Source organism: Lithobates pipiens, unplaced genomic scaffold, assembly GCF_037356315.1.
Source record: "Lithobates pipiens isolate NorthernLeopardFrog02 unplaced genomic scaffold, aLitPip1_a1.2 Scaffold_19, whole genome shotgun sequence".
Classification (NCBI taxonomy): Eukaryota; Metazoa; Chordata; class Amphibia; order Anura; family Ranidae; genus Lithobates; species Lithobates pipiens.
Genome location: NW_027507764.1, coordinates 580,022,360 through 580,040,597, shown reverse-complemented (window position 1 = coordinate 580,040,597; position 18,238 = coordinate 580,022,360). Strand labels below are relative to the sequence as shown.

Sequence of the window (18,238 nt, the reverse complement as noted above, 5' to 3'; positions counted from 1 at the left end):
TACACATTGAAACTCCTAAGGTTTGACCTCATATTATATAGTTTTGGTAAATCTGAAGGAAAAACTCAGCAGAAAAACTGATAGTGTGTATGAAGCTTTAGATAGGACAATTCGGTTTGTTGCAGACTAGCTGGTAAGTTGAGCTGGGATTCTTTCTTTGTTGTTGTTTGACATGGGTCACCCTTCCATGTGCTCCTTGCTGTTAAGGCCAGCTATAGGTTGGGGCAGTTGCCGTTTGTACCATTGTGTATGATATGATGGTTTTCTGGTCATACTTGGATGAGGTTTTTTTTGGGTGATGGTCTGAATAGCTTTTCCCAATAATGTCAGGTTTTCCTGGCAGCGTGACATTTACCTCTATGCCCCCCATCCCCCCCCCCCCCCCACTTTGTTCACCTTCCTAGGCAACAGAAGCTGGAGGAGTCATTGCTGTTTTCTGGAAAGTTCACCGATGCTCTCCAGGCTCTGATGGATTGGCTTTACCGAGCGGAGCCGCAGCTCTCGGAGGAGATACCACTTGGAGGGGACAGAGATCTGGTCAGCGACCTGCTGGACAAGCACAAGGTGAGCTTGTACTAGAGGGGCCTGGATAAAAGTGACTTTAGTTGGTGTCTATGGACAGGAATACAATTCCCTTACAAATCCATAATCAAAGCTGTGTAGGCATTTCAAAAGACTTCCACTCATGTCAGAACATCTTATCTTCAATCTACTAAACAGAAGAATATATAGAAGGTCTTCATATGTACTGTATGTCCAAATGTTGGTGCTCCATGCTCAGGCATGGTGTGTTTCAGCCACTGTATAACAATGTAGCTATATACATCTTATATGGTCTACTGCAAGGGTTCCCAACCTGCGGTACGAGTACCCATGACCAGAAGGTTCACAGAACTGCACTTTCTGCCACTCATTATATAGTACTGGTTGTCAGCAAATTAGCCTGTTCCTGGTGGAGCGATTGGGCCTTTGCCTCTCTATAAAGAGGAAGTAGCTTAGGACAAAGACTGTAAGTCCTGAGTCGCACATCAATTGGCCCAACCTACCTCTCTTCAGGGCCACAACTGCTGCCAGTCCATTAGGGTGCCTCCATCAATAACACAATGAGACTCCAAAATTAGCTTGATGTTATCTTTATTGTCACAAGTTTGTCAGACAAACACAGGAAAAGCAGTTGACGCGTTTCACAAGCGATAGCTTGCTTGTTCACAACCAATGGGTGCCTCCATCGGATGAGACCCGCTCCATTCTGCAGCATGAATTCCCTCCACTACCCTTTCCATTGAACACTGAAAGCACTGGGTTGTACCATATTGCAGTGGTGTGCCCAGTGTATTTTTTGGGCCTGTTTGTGGTGTGCCCTATGACACTGGATTCCTTGGATCTGGGTTTTTAGGGCCACTGTGATTTGGAGGGTTGGGCATTCCTCTGTGATGATGTCTGGGCAATGGAGGGTGGAGATTGAGCATTGGTACAGTCTAGTGCAGTGATGGTGAACCTTGGCACCCCAGATGTTTTGGAACTACATTTCCCATGATGCTTTACTACGCTGTAGAGTGGATAAGCATCATGGGAAATGTAGATCAAAAACATCTGGGGTGCCAAGGTTCTCCATCACGGGTCTAGTGGCTCACCAGTATGTTGTAGTTCAGTGAGGGCCTTATTGCAATTTCTCTTTCCTGGTGCCAATCAATGGCAGGATACATATGGTGGATGGAGTTACTACCACTTGCTGTCATCTGATACCAGCAAAGAGAAATTACGGTAAGTATTTGATACCATTTTCTGGCTTTCTAGCACCAGCATGGCAGCATACATCTGGTAGTTGGAGTTACTACCACAACTATGCCTTCATGAACTGGCACCAGGAAAATAAATTTATGGTAAGCATTTGATACAAGTTTAATTTTCCTGGTCCCAACATGGCAGCATAAAGTGCATATGGCAGTAACACCATCTACCACATGTATGGCATGGATTGGTGCCAGGAAAGGAAAATTACGGTAAGTTTGTGATACAATTTTTCTGTTTTACTGGCGCCAACATGGGAACATACATATAATAGTAGTGCCACCTACCACATGTATGTTGCCATGGATTGGCACCAGTAAAGATAAATTCTGGCAACTATTTGATAGTTTTCATTTTAGATCCCACAAGAGGGGATTGAGACCCACCAGTCTGGGTCAGGGCTGAGATTTATCATGTGTTGTGAGCAACTGGTCAGGGCTGATCACAAAGATCTGGGCTGCACACTGTGTGCCTGTTGAATCACTGGTAAAAAGAGGAAGCTGGCATCTATTCAGTCCAATTAATGAAATATTAAAAGAAGAGAGAACGGAATAATGTTTGGAAATCAGTGTGTAAAGCAAATGGTTAGCAGAGCTGAGTCCTGGCTAATAATTAGTTGATTGGTTAAATAAGCATGCCCACCAGAGAGATGGTTTATGAACATTGGTGGTTTGGTGGACACATCTGGCACCCTCTTGGGCCTCTTCCATCCTCTGACCATTCAGCGGTGTTCTCTCCTGCATCTTCCAGGCCTTCCAGAAAGAACTGGGGAAGAGAGCCAGCTCCATGAAGACCCTGAAACACTCAGTCCGAGACCTGAGCCGGGGAGGTGGGGGCACCGACTCTCATTGGCTGCAGAGACAGATGGAGGAGCTGGGCCATCGCTGGGACGTGGTGTGTCAGCTGTCCGTCACCAAGCAAGCCAGGCTGGAGGCCTCTCTACAGCAGGTCAGTGTCCTAACATAAGGACTATCAGTGGTCCTTTTGTTTGCTATGAATGTTGTGTGTGTGTGTGTGTGTGTGTGTGTGTGTGTGTGTGTGTGTGTGTGTGTGTGTGTGTGTGTGTGTGGGAGGGGGGGGGGTTATGAAACTGTTCAAGAACCCCCTTCCTTCTCAAAGTAGTTGTGTATAGAAGATCTGCCGGGTGGTGATAGAACATTTTTATTTCACCGTTCTTCACCAGAATCCAGCGGAGATTTTTGTATCATGTTACACGTTTTATCTCCCTTACCAATTACAATTGTATACTATATATATATATATATATATATATATATATATATATATATATATATATATATATTTACAGAAGAAAAAAAAAAATATATATATATATATATATAATTTTTTTTTACAGAAAATATATATAGATAATATATATAGATATATATATCTATATATATATTTTTTTTTACAGAAAAAAAAAAAAAATATATATATATATATATATATATATATATATATATATATATACAATTTTTTTTTTTTTTTTACAGAAAATATATATAGATATATTTACATCTATATTTTTTTATATCACTTGCAAATCTTTATACCTTTTTTTTATTTTTTTTTTAAATGTCCATATTTGTATCATATTTATATTGTAAAGCTCTGCGTAAATTGTTGGCAGGCGCTATATAAATCCTGAATAATAATAATATTTCTTGTTATTTTCTTTTTTTTTTTATTGAGTTTTTCCTCAATTTGAAAAAAATTTTTGTTTGCTATGGCAAGGGCACACCATACTTATATCATTTCAGTGGGTTGGACCTGATTGGTCTAACTACCAAAAAGTCTTCATGTCGCCACCCAGGAAATCTGAAACTGCCCAATCGCTGCAGGCGCAGCAAGGATTTGGGACCCTTGAGGTTATTATGACAATATTATGCTCACTCGGTGTTTGATAACATTCTCATTTTGGACATGTTGCAATTGCCGATAATTTAGCTTTGTGATTTAGGCATGATAGTAAATGCACAACACAGAAACTCAAAATATAATTGTACAGGAATATCCAGCTGTGCAAGGTCTCCTGAATCACACCATAGTGGGCAAGTGATGTGGGGGGTGTTATAAGGAGAGAGACCACCAGGGGGCACCAATGGTAGAAAAATACAACAGGCTAATAGCTCCTTATTAGATGTTTTTGGATAATTCGTCGTTTTCCTTTATTTTGATATCTGTGCTTCCTTTATCTCTAGTACTGACATCATTGCAAATATTTCAGCCTATGCAATTTAACCATCATCTTCGGATGGGAAGGAGATCTGTCATTATAATTTTTTTATATTTTTTTAAAATTTATATTTTTGTATTTTTAAACCTTTTCTTTCGTTTGTTATGTCATGAACCTCTTCATAGGTCAATCCATGTAAAGTGTTTTAGAAGAGGTCAGAACGCATTATTATTATTAATAATAATAATAATAATAATAATAATAATATTTCCTCTAAATATATAAATAGAAATATGTAAAAGAGATTTTAAAAAATATATTCTTTTTTTATTCATTTATTTTTTTAACACGTACCATTTCAAGTATAACTAAAGGCAAAACTTTTTCTTTCGTTTTGGATAGAGTGGAGGAGGATTAGAACACCTGTCAGTTTTTATTGCTGTCTTTACCCCCGTTTGGGAATTTTACCCCCTCTATTTGTCCTTTTTACCCTTATCATTTAAAGTGAAAGTAAAAGAAAATCCCAACTTTTGGGCTGTCCCCAGAAAAGTAATAGAAGGGAGATTGTCCTATGGGGACACTAGTTATGGTGCCCCTGGGGGACCCCCTTCATTTGCAGGGATTTCTTCTCACTTCCTGTTTGGCTATGGGACAGGAAGTGAAGGTAAATCTCCCCAATAGGGCGCAGATGGCAAAAAAATTAAACCAACGGGGGTTATAACCCTCCTTTACTCTATCCAAAATGAAAAAAAGGTTTTGCTTAAAGTTCTCCTTTAATCTTGGACTTTCATTTCACAAGGCCAAGGCCGGGACAAGGGGTAATAGGGGCAAGAGGGGCAGTGTTGTTATATGGAGGCGAAGGAGGGCACAGTTTGGCATCTTCGCCCTGGCTGTTCGATAACCTTTGCCTGGCATTGCCCAGAGCCGTCCAGTAGAGCCCTGGGACAAGTCGTACCCCTGGCTGAGAAACTGTTTGTTATTGTTGTCTGCAGGCGGAGGAGTTCCATTCGCTGGTGAGCACCTTCTTGGAGGGTCTGGGTGAGTCTGAGCGGACGCTGAGATATGGGGTGATTCCTGAGGATGAGAATGCCTTGCAGGAGTGTCAGAAGCAGCAGCAGGTGGGTACCACCGGGGTCATTTGCTGCCTCCTTCAAGTTCATATATTATTTCTCTTTCCTGTGCCCAGGTATTATTCTATAGACCTCATGAATGAATGTCCTGTCAGTAAAGATGTCTTCCTGCAGAGGTCCGAATTGCATGTTTGTTTGTTGACTAAGATCTTTACATCACAGCTCCCTCACATTTATATCACCAGTGTCCTCAGTCCCCCCTGCACATCACAGTCCCCCCTATACACCAGGGTCCTCAGTCCCCTCTGCACACCATGGCTTCCCCATTTACATCAGTGTCCTCTGTCTCCCCTGCATATCACAATCCCTCTTTTACATCAGTGTCCTCAGTCCCCCCTGCATATCACAATCCCCCTTTTACATCAGTGTCCTCTGTCTCCCCTGCATATCACAATCCCTCTTTTACATCAGTGTCCTCAATCCCCCCTGCACATTACAATCCTCCCTTTACACCAGTGTCCTCAGTCCCCCCTGCACATTACAATCCTCCCTTTACACCAGTGTCCTCAGTCCCCCCTGCACATTACAATCCTCCCTTTACACCAGTGTCCTCAGTCCCCCCTGCACATCACAATCCCCCCTTTACATCAGTGTACTCAGTCCCCCCTGCACATCTCAGTCCCCTTTACACCCTTGTCCTCAGTCCCCTCTGCACATCACGGTCCCCCTTTACATCAGTGTTCTCAGTCCCCTCTGCACATCACGGTCCCCACTTTACACCAGTGTCCTCAGTCCCCTCTGCACATCACGCTCCCCCTTTACACCACTGTCCTCAGTCCCACATCACGGGCCCCCATTTACATCAGTTTCCTCAGTCCACTCTGAACATCATGGTCCCCCATTTATATCAGTGTCCTCAGTCCCCTCTGAACATCACGGCCCCCTCTTTACACCAGTGTCCTCAGTCCCCCTTGCACATCACAGCCTCCACTTTACACCCTTGTCCTCAGCCCCCCCTGCACATCACAGTCCCCCCTTTACACCCTTGTCCTCAGCCCCCCTGCACATCACAGTCCCCCCTTTACATCAGTGTCCTCAGTCCCCTCTGCACATCACAGTCCCCCCTTTACATCAGTGTCCTCAGTCCCATCTGCACATCACAGCCCCCTTTTACACCAGTTTCCTCAGTCCCCCTTGTACATCACAGTCCCCCATTTTTGCCAGTGTCCTCAGTCCCCTCTGCACATCACGGTCCCCCTTCACATCAGTGTCCTCAGTCCCCTCTGAACATCACAGTCCCCCCCTTTACATCAGTATCCTTAGGCCACCTTAATATCAAAGTCCTCCTTCGCATCACAGTTTCTCCCTCTTTATGTCAAAATTCCCTCCACATCAGATTCCCCCGCCTTTTATATCATAGCCCCCCCCCCCCTCCCTTCACATCACAGTTCCCCGGCATGTTACAGTCCCTTCCTTTACATCACAGTTCCACTTTCAAAATAAAGATAAACGCTAACTGAGTACCAACATTCCTAAATGACATGTATAGAGTGGGACTTTAACGGTGCTGAGTCATTGTAAGTGAATAGAGAGTATGTCTAAATGATTTAAAAGTTAAGAAATCTTTATTAATACACAATATAAAAAGTTAACAGTACATATTAAAATGGTTGAATAGAATTCTTTGCAATATACTCAAGTTGGAATCGCCAGAACAAAAATGAAGACGATAAACCATCAACGCGTTTCAAAATAATTCTTCTTCTTTAGGGGTACATAGACATTAAAGGAATAAGATTGTTTTCTTTAAAAGCTGTGAGTACATCTTGAAAGAGGAACCGGGTTAAAGTCCCACTTTGGGGGGTTTTCTTGAAGCCGTTCCACTTTCATCTCAATGTCCCCACCCCCCTAGCCCCCCCCTTTATAGCAGTGTCCTCACTTACCCCCCCCCCCCTTTATAGCAGTGTCCTCACTTACCCCCCCCCCCCTTTATAGCAGTGTCTTCACTTACCCCCCTTTATAACAGTGTCCTTACCCCCCCCCTTTAATGCAGTGTCCTCACTTACCCCCCCCTTTATAGTAGTGTCCTCACTTACCCCCCCCCCCCCTTTTATAGCAGTGTCCTCACTTACCGCCCCTTTATAGCAGTGTCCTCACTTACCCCCCTTTATAGCAGTGTCCTTTAAAGCAGGGCTTCCATCCCCCACCCCCCTTATAGCAGTGCCCACCCCCCATTTATAGCAGTGTCCTAACTTACCCCCGCTTTATAGCAGTGTCCTCACTTACCCCCCCCCCCCTTTATAGCAGTGTCCTCACTTACCCCCCTTTATAGAAGTGTCCTTTAAAACAGGGCTTCCATCCCCCCACCCCCTTATAGCAGTGCCCCCCCCCATTTAGAGCAGTGTCCTCACTTACCCCCCCCCCCCCCCTTTATAGCAGTGTCCTCACTTACCCCCCCCCCCCTTTATAGCAGTGTCCTCACTTACCCCCTTTTATAGCAGTGTCCTTTAAAGCAGGGCTTCCATCCCCCACCCCCTTATAGCAGTGCCCCCCCCCATTTAGAGCAGTGTCCTCACTTACCCCCCCTTTATAGCAGTGTCCTCACTTACCCCCCCCCTTTATAGCAGTATCCTCACTTACCCCCCCCCCTTTATAGCAGTGTCCTTACCCCTCCCTTTATAGCAGTGTCCTCACTTACCCCCCCCCCCCCCTTTATAGCAGTGTCCTCACTTACCCCCCCTTTATAGCAGTGTCTTCACTTACCCCCCTTTATAGCAGTGTCCTTACCCCCCCTTTAATGCAGTGTCCTCACTTACCCCCCCCCTTTATAGCAGTGTCCTCACTTACCCCCCCCCCTTTTATAGCAGTGTCCTCACTTACCCCCCCTTTATAGCAGTGTCCTCACTTACCCCCCCCCTTTATAGCAGTATCCTCACTTACCCCCACCCCCTTTATAGCAGTGTCCTTACCCCTCCCTTTATAGCAGTGTCTTCACTTACCCCCCCCCCCTTTATAGCAGTGTCCTCACTTACCCCCCCTTTATAGCAGTGTCCTTTAAAGCAGGGCTTCCATCCCCCACCCCCCTTATAGCAGTGCCCCCCCATTTATAGCAGTTTCCTCACCCCCCTCCATTTTTAGTGATGTCCTCACCCCCCCCCCCCTTCCCTTTTAAAGCAGCAATTTCATTCCTACCTTACGCAGAGTAGGTCTGAGAAGGTGGGTGGGACCTGCCCAGCTTTTCTTGTTAACAAGCTGGTGATTGGTTGCTAGGACTGCCCAGAGTCCTAGCAACCAATCAGTCATTGCACCTCTTGCGTTTAGTCCAGACCTGCTGCCTCCCCCATGCTCTGCCCTGCTGTATGGATGACAGCACAGCGGCTGTAGGGAAGGAAGCAGGAGAAGGAGCTACAATGTGGCCAGGACAAGGAGAAATAGAGACCCAGCTCCTAAATGGCATGACACATCCCCAGCGGTGCGGATGTGACCATCACTTGGTCCGGGTCCGGACCGCGGTCCACCATTTAGTGATGCTTTGGCTAATGGTCTCTGTAGGGAAGAGCTCCGTTATGTGAAAACAAAATATAACGTTAACGTCTCGCTGTAGTGGAGATTGTAGTAGGCTTTCAAGGCAAGAACAATGATGCTGATGCATATCTGGAGCCTCCTGCTAAGAGTCTGCCATGGGGAGGGATCAGGGGCGGACTGGCAACTCATGGGGCCCCCGGGCAATAGGAGATTATGGGGCCCCCAGCCAATCAGAGATTATGGGGCCACACAGTATACGCAAACACACACACAGTATACAATCACACAGTATACACAGATATGTTTCTATTGGCTGAGAAGGTACTGGAGAGGTGGGGCAGCTATAATCTCTGGATTTTTAGACCAAAAGGATGTCGGTAAGGGACATTTCAGAGACTGATGTAAAAAAAACACAGACTTTTACATACTGTCCCTGGTTTTACTGAGGCTGGCAACCCTGATGGGGCCCCCTAATGGCCCGGGGGCCCTCGGGCAGTGCCCGAGTGGCCCAATGGTCAGTCCGCCCCTGGGAGGGATTTATCCAGTCCTGATCTGCACCCCCCTCACATGCTCCGTCCTCTCTATTCCCTTTCCAGGAACTGATGAGCACCCTGCAGTGTCAGCAGATGGCCCTGGAGTGTATCGTCTCCCTCGGGCAAGAGATCCTGTCCGCCTGCCACCCCGACTCCATCATCACCATCAAATCCTGGCTGAACATCTGCAAGACGCGCTACCAGGAGGTAAGTGAGCCTCTGAGAGCCGATGGAGCCTATTTATGAAAGATGGGGAAATAACCGACTTGCCTAAATCCATCACCAGATTTGACCATTGTATTTTTCTGTACACATGTACATTTTTTCTATACCATTTATATTTATATATTGTTTCCTTTTTTTATATATATTTTGTTGTTTTTTTTGTACTGTTATTTTTTTCATTGTTAATGTCTACAGTATATGCAAATTTTTTATGTTGTATCTTGCACTTAGGGGTCTATTTATAAAAAGAAAAATTCCCGTTGCCAATGTCTCAAGTATTTGCTCAGCTTTAACGAAGAATTCCTGTATTTTGCCTAATATGTTTATTTGCTATGATCCTCGGCTCCATCTAGGGCCACTAAGGATGAGCTCAGGCGTGTTCACACCCTGCACGTGCAGAGCCCACCAGGAAGTTGGCACTGCGGAGCGCTAATCACAGGCAGTGAGATATTTCGCGATCTCTGCAGCCGCGGACCGGAAAGATGTCTCACTGCCTGCGATTAGCGCAGTGCCGACTTCCTGGCGGGCTCTGCACGTGCAGGGTGTGAACATGCCTGAGTTCATCCTTAGTGGCCATATTGCAATATTTTCCTGAATGGGGTATTTCAGGAGAACATACAATTATGGCCACTAGATGGCGCTGACAGCAATAGAAAAGAAATATTAGGGAAACGACAGGAATATTTATGACCTTTTTAGAGCTGGAGTATTTTTGGTATAAAAGTTGACAGGTGAAGCTGTAATGTAGCTGTGGCCTTGTTACCAAACCATGCATTTCGACACCAATTTTCCCATAAAATTATATGTGTATTTTGGGAATGTTATTTTAAATCCTCCCTTGTCTGGACTTACAAGAGACCTGAGACTACTGATGTGTGCCTTGTGTCGCCATCTTGATTGAAAGGCCAGCTTTCCCAGCGGACTCAAGTGACATGCTATAGCAGGGGTCTCCAAACTTTCTAAATGAGGAACCGGTTTACTGTCCTTCAGACTTTTTTTTTGGGGGGGGGGGGGTTTATGGCCATTGGGAGTAGAAAAGGTCCCAATGTCAGTGGGAAAAGCAATGCTCCATCTTTGGTATCAGTGGGAGCGATTGTGCCCCATCATTGGGAGGAATTACTGTATGCCCCAATATTGGTGCCATTGGGAGAAATTGGAAACCTGGTGCAGTGTAGTCACATAATATCCCATAGACCAGTGATGGTGAACCTTGGCACCCCAGATGTTTTGGAACTACATTTCCCATGATGCTCAACTACACTACAGAGTGCCAGAGCATCATGGGAAATGTAGTTCCAAAACATCTGGGGTGCCAAGGTTCGCCATCACTGCCATAGACTATACACCTGTCAACCAATCCTAGCCACGCCCACCATATTACCCATAATCTCCAGAAAACATGAGGTTGGTAGTCTTATGACTGTTCTAGAGGGGGGTGAACCATAGTCACCAGCAGTCTATTTTCCTAAAATCACACATTTACTACTGATGCTGTGAGTCTCCGCCATCATTCAGAGGTCCTCCAGTCTCTGGATGTCAAACTGACAGCTGAGGATTGTTTGTCACTTTCAGGTGGTCTCCTGGGCCAAGCAGCAGGGAGGCCGTATCCAGGCACAGATTCAGTCCTTGGCAACAGAACGTGAGGAGGTCGCTCGGCTCATAGACTGGATAACGGCTGCAGAGGAAGCGCTGAATTTACGGGATCAGGAGCCCCTTCCAGAAGACATGGATGCTTTGGGGGAGATCATCTCACAACATTCAGTAATATTCCTCACTGTAATATGAACATGACAACTGTCTATCCTACATCTCACATCACAGGACAACCGTCCATCCTACATCTCACATCACAGGACAACCGTCCATCCTACATCTCACATCACAGGACAACCGTCCATCCTACATCTCACATCACAGGACAACCGTCCATCCTACATCTCACATCACAGGACAACCGTCCATCCTACATCCCACATCACAGGACAACTGTCCATCCTACATCTCACATCACAGGACAACTGTCTATCCTACATCTCACATCACAGGACAACCGTCCATCCTACATCTCATATCACAGGACAACCGTCCATCCTACATCTCACATCACAGGACAACCGTCCATCCTACATCTCACATCACAGGACAACCGTCCATCCTACATCTCACATCACAGGACAACTGTCTATCCTACATCTCACATCACAGGACAACCGTCCACCCTACATCTCACATCACAGGACAACCGTCCATCCTACATCTCACATCACAGGACAACCATCCATCCTACATCTCACATCACAGGACAACTGTCCATCCTACATCTCATATCACAAGACAACTATCCATCCTACATCTCATATCACAGGACAATCGTCCATCCTACATCTCATATCACAGGACAACCGTCCACCCAACATCTCACATCACAGGACAACTGTCTATCCTACATCCCACATCACAGGACAACTGTCTATCCTACATCCCACATCACAGGACAACCGTCCATCCTACATCCCACATCACAGGACAACCATCCATCCTACATCTCATATCACAGGACAACCGTCCATCCTACATCTCACATCACAGGACAACAATCCATCCTACATCTCATATCACAGGACAACCGTCCATCCTACATCTCACATCACAAGACAACAATCCATCCTACATCTCATATCACAGGACAACCGTCCACCCAACATCTCACATCACAGGACAACCGTCCATCCTACATCTCATATCACAGGACAACCGTCCACCCTACATCTCACATCACAGGACAACCGTCCATCCTACATCTCACATCACAGGACAACCGTCCATCCTACATCTCACATCACAGGACAACCATCCATCCTACATCTCACATCACAGGACAACTGTCTATCCTACATCCCACATCACAGGACAACTGTCTATCCTACATCCCACATCACAGGACAACCGTCCATCCTACATCCCACATCACAGGACAACCATCCACCCTACATCTCACATCACAGGACAACCGTCCATCCTACATCTCACATCACAGGACAACCGTCCATCCTACATCTCACATCACAGGACAACCGTCCACCCTACATCTCACATCACAGTACAACCGTCCATCCTACATCTCACATCACAGGACAACCGTCCATCCTACATCCCACATCACAGTACAACCGTCCATCCTACATCTCACATCACAGGACAACTGTCTATCCTACATCCCACATCACAGGACAACTGTCTATCCTACATCCCACATCACAGGACAACCATCCACCCTACATCTCACATCACAGGACAACCGTCCACCCTACATCTCACATCACAGGACAACCGTCCATCCTACATCTCATATCACAGGACAACCGTCCATCCTACATCCCACATCACAGGACAACCATCCATCCTACATCTCATATCACAGGACAACTGTCTATCCTACATCCCACATCACAGGACAACCGTCCATCCTACATCCCACATCACAGGACAACCGTCCATCCTACATCCCACATCACAGGACAACCATCCATCCTACATCTCATATCACAGGACAACCGTCCATCCTACATCCCACATCACAGGACAACCGTCCATCCTACATCCCACATCACAGGACAACCATCCATCCTACATCTCATATCACAGGACAACCGTCCATCCTACATCCCACATCACAGGACAACCGTCCATCCTACATCCCACATCACAGGACAACCGTCCATCCTACATCCCACATCACAGGACAACCATCCATCCTACATCTCACATCACAGGACAACCGTCCATCCTACATCCCACATCACAGGACAACCGTCCATCCTACATCTCACATCACAGGACAACCGTCCATCCTACATCTCATATCACAGGACAACCGTCCACCCAACATCTCACATCACAGGACAACTGTCTATCCTACATCTCACATCACAGGACAACCGTCCACCCTATATCTCACATCACAGGACAACCCTCCATCCTACATCTCATATCACAGGACAACCGTCCATCCTACATCTCACATCACAGGACAACCGTCCACCCTACATCTCACATCACAGTACAACCGTCCATCCTACATCTCACATCACAGGACAACCTCCATCCTACATCTCATATCACAGGACAACCCGTCCATCCTACATCTCACATCACAGGACAACCATCCATCCTACATCTCATATCACAGGACAACCGTCCATCCTACATCTCACATCACAGGACAACCGTCCACCCTATATCTCACATCACAGGACAACCCTCCATCCTACATCCCACATCACAGGACAACCGTCCATCCTACATCTCACATCACAGGACAACCGTCCATCCTACATCCCACATCACAGGACAACCGTCCACCCTACATCTCACATCACAGGACAACCGTCCATCCTACATCTCACATCACAGGACAACCATCCATCCTACATCTCACATCACAGGACAACCGTCCATCCTACATCTCACATCACAGGACAACCGTCCATCCTACATCTCACATCACAGGACAACCGTCCATCCTACATCTCACATCACAGGACAACCGTCCATCCTACATCTCACATCACAGGACAACCGTCCATCCTACATCTCACATCACAGGACAACCGTCCATCCTATATCTCACATCACAGGACAACCGTCCATCCTACATCTCACATCACAGGACAACCATCCATCCTACAGCTCACATCACAGGACAACCCTCCATCCTACATCCCACATCACAGGACAACCGTCCATCCTACATCTCACATCACAGGACAACCGTCCATCCTACATCTCACATCACAGGACAACCCTCCATCCTACATCTCACATCACAGGACAACCGTCCATCCTACATCTCACATCACAGGACAACCGTCCATCCTACATCCCACATCACAGGACAACCGTCCACCCTACATCTCACATCACAGGACAACCGTCCACCCTACATCTCACATCACAGTACAACCGTCCATCCTACATCTCATATCACAGGACAACCGTCCATCCTACATCTCACATCACAGGACAACCGTCCATCCTACATCTCACATCACAGGACAACCGTCCACCCTACATCTCACATCACAGGACAACCCTCCATCCTACATCCCACATCACAGGACAACCGTCCATCCTACATCTCACATCACAGGACAACCGTCCATCCTACATCCCACATCACAGGACAACCGTCCACCCTACATCTCACATCACAGGACAACCGTCCATCCTACATCTCACATCACAGGACAACCCGTCCATCCTACATCTCACATCACAGGACAACCGTCCATCCTACATCTCACATCACAGGACAACCCTCCATCCTACATCTCACATCACAGGACAACCGTCCATCCTACATCTCACATCACAGGACAACCGTCCACCCTACATCTCACATCACAGGACAACCGTCCATCCTACATCTCACATCACAGGACAACCGTCCACCCTACATCTCACATCACAGGACAACCGTCCATCCTACATCTCACATCACAGGACAACCGTCCATCCTACATCCCACATCACAGGACAACCGTCCATCCTACATCTCACATCACAAGACAACCGTCCATCCTACATCTCACATCACAGGACAACCGTCTATCCTACATCTCACATCACAGGACAACCATCCATCCTACATCTCACATCACAGGACAAAATTCCATTGTACATTTCACATGGCAGGACCAAGAGCCACCTTCTCTGTCTCATGTCTAGATAACTAATTCGCTGAATTTTCTAAAGTTTTATAAGATTTTATGGACACTCATGTATTTCCTTAGGCAGTTATGTAGGCAATAAAAGTGAAATGTATTCCTCTGATTCATTCCAGGTGTTTATGGAGGAGCTGAGCCGGAAGGAGCCTGAGGTGGAGAAAGTCACCAAGAACTGCAAGCGTAAAGTCACTGATACACGAGCAACAAATACACGCAAGACCATTGCCAGTGAGTGACCTAATCAAATAAACTATACATGCCATGTACACTAGCCAAAGAGATTTTCCTCTATATATTTTCATTTCCACTTGCATATTACCCTGCTCCCTAATTCTTCATCCTATTGTAGGATAGTTGTCTTGTTAGTTTGGGGTATTGCTGGCATCAGTCCACATTCTGGGCTGCTTTTATCATTCAGTTTTGCTCTCCGTCTGGGAGTTCGGATGTAATTACTGTTTGTTGTTTCAGAAAGACAAAACTCGGTGAAATCGCCCCAGACTGGCCCCTCCATTCCTCTCCTGGACCTTGCCCCGCAAACCCCTCATATGGCACAGCTCCTCAACCGTTGGCAGCAGCTCTGGCTCCTCGCCTTGGACCGCCAGTGCCGCCTCCAGAATGCCCAACAGCGGCTCCACGAGGTGAGTGCGCCCAATGTCTGCACATCCAGGGTGGTGGTAAGACTCCAGAAGGTTTGAGCTGCAGTCTGGTTATTTTAGAGGTTCAAGTATATCACCTATGGAATCACCAGAGAAAGTGGAAACATTGCTATTAGGAAAGTGTTTTTTACATTGTATGTCCAGCCAAATCTTTTCTTTCTAGCTCTGGATAGTTCAAGAAAGGATTTGACCACCTGGTAGGTTCTTATTGCTGTATCTGTCTCCACTGGGGAGGGGGGTTGGGAGGTTGGGAATTACCCATTCTGTTTGTCCAGGTGACCATTTTCAGGAGAATAGAAAGTAATAGGAAATTTAAATGGGGTACATGTCATTTTGCTCATGATACAAAGGTGTGTAATACGGCTGATATACCTGGAGGTGTCTGTAACATGGGATTGCTGGAAGATTGGTCAAAGCAGTGGAGACTGCAGTTCAATGTTTTTAAAATGAAAAGCCTCTGGCGAAAAATAATACATTTAGAGAGAACGGCATTGGGGGTACAGTATTCACCAGCACCTTTCGGGTACTTATTTCAAATGATTGCAAAATGAGCAAACTGTTTGGCAATGCAGTTGGAAAAGCAAATATAATTCTAGGGTGTATCACTAGAGAAATCACCAGCAGGAGGAAGGAGGTCCTGATTTCTCTATATAGATCTTTATATCACTAGAGGGGTCACCAGGAGGAAGGAGGTCCTGATTCCTCTATATAGATCTTTATATCACTAGAGGGGTCACCAGCAGGAGGAAGGAGGTCCTGATTCCTCCTTATAGAGCTTTATATCACTAGAGGGGTCACCAGGAGGAAGGAGGTCCTGATTCCTCTATATACATCTTTATATCACTAGAGGGATCACCAGCAGGAGGAAGGAGGTCCTGATTTCTCTATATAGATCTTTATATCACTAGAGGGATCACCAGGAGGAGGAAGGAGGTCCTGATTCTTTCATATAGATCTTTATGATATTAGAAGGATCACCAGCAGGAGGCTAGAGGTCCTGATTCCTCTATAGTGATGGCCGAACGGTTCGCCCGGCGGTCGTTTCGCGGCGAATTTCCGACTTTCGCCGTCCGCGGGTTCGAACGCCTTTTTCCGTCGTTCGCCCCGGCGGACTTACGTGTTTAATGTATACAAGAACTTTAACCTTTCGTGACACGTTTATCATGTGTTACAGGACAACCAATTGAGACATGACAGCTCATGGACACTTGGACATTCCCCCTAACCTATAAATACACCCGATCCGGTGGCCATTTTACATTCTTTCTTCTGTCACTGTAGGGAAAGGATCCTGTGTGGAGTAGGGACAGAGAAAACGCTAGCTATTTGGTACACAAAAGTTCTTTTCAGGACTGGTATAGGTGTTAGGTCAGCAGCCTGAGTTTCTTTTGTCAGTTTAGATAAAGGGACAGAGCGCTGTATGCTGCTATTTTAGGGACAGCTCAGCCAGATTAGTCTTTCTTCATCATCATCATCATCATCATCATTAGCTGTTACTATCAGGTCCACAAAAGAGCTGTTCCAGCTAATCGTTCCAGCCTACTCTTTTTTGCCAATTTGTATAGGGACAGGCAGGAAGCAGTGTGTCAGGCAGTGAGGATAATTTTAAAGACTTGCTGTTACTATTAGTTCCACAAAGGTTCTTTTCAGGACTGGTATCAGTGGTACGGTAATAGGCTTGTACACGTATAATATTCTTTCTTCCAAATATAGAAAGAATATTATACTTGACTGCTGCCCTTCTGCTGCAGTCTGCTAATCATTCACAACTCACTTGTTCCACAAAGCTCTTTATCAGGACTGGTAACTTGGTCTGTCTAGGGTGCTACGGTACATAGGCTTGGGTGCGGTACAGTCTGCTGTTCTGTAAGGACCGCTATCGGTCCACAATACATAGGGTTGCCGTGCACTACTGCTGACCGCTGCCCTATACTGCAGCAGTCCTTCATTGGTATAGGGACTGACGTACAGTCTGCTAATCACTAACACACAACCTGCTTGGTCCACAAAAGTTCTTATAAGGACTGGTAACTTGGTATAGGGTGCTACGGTACATAGGCCTGAGTGCGTTACAGTCTGCTGTTCTGTAAGGACCGCTATCGGTCCACAATACATAGGGTTGCCGTGCACTACTGCTGACCGCTGCCCTATACTGCAGCAGTCCTTCAGCGGTATAGGGACTGACGCACAGTCTGCTAAACACTAACACACAACCTGCTTGGTCCACAAAAGTTTTTATAAGGACTGGTAACTTGGTATAGGGTGCTACGGTACATAGGCCTGAGTGCAGTACAGTCTGCTGTTCTGTAAGGACCGCTATCGGTCCACAATACATAGGGTTGCCGTGCACTACTGCTGACCGCTGCCCTATACTGCAGCAGTCCTTCATTGGTATAGGGACTGACGTACAGTCTGCTAATCACTAACACACAACCTGCTTGGTCCACAAAAGTTCTTATAAGGACTGGTAACTTGGTATAGGGTGCTACGGTACATAGGCCTGAGTGCGTTACAGTCTGCTGTTCTGTAAGGA

The 18,238-nt window shown here is 46.2% G+C and overlaps 1 protein-coding gene across 6 annotated transcripts in view; it reads left to right on the top strand.

Annotated features, from left to right (window-relative positions):
* Window positions 1–18,238, top strand: part of LOC143997680 (microtubule-actin cross-linking factor 1, isoforms 6/7-like) — a 214,700-nt gene that overhangs the window by 149,840 nt on the left and 46,622 nt on the right. For 5 of the 6 annotated variants that reach the window (XM_077493431.1, XM_077493430.1, XM_077493427.1 and 2 more), the window contains exons 27-33: window positions 405–564; window positions 2,542–2,739; window positions 4,963–5,088; window positions 9,162–9,305; window positions 10,896–11,084; window positions 15,166–15,277; window positions 15,518–15,687. In XM_077493431.1, the coding sequence (XP_077349557.1) occupies window positions 405–564; window positions 2,542–2,739; window positions 4,963–5,088; window positions 9,162–9,305; window positions 10,896–11,084; window positions 15,166–15,277; window positions 15,518–15,687 (1,099 nt within the window). Of the gene's footprint in view, window positions 1–404; window positions 565–2,541; window positions 2,740–4,962; window positions 5,089–9,161; window positions 9,306–10,895; window positions 11,085–15,165; window positions 15,278–15,517; window positions 15,688–18,238 lie in introns of those variants that run through there. The other variant, XM_077493432.1, reaches the window with a different exon arrangement.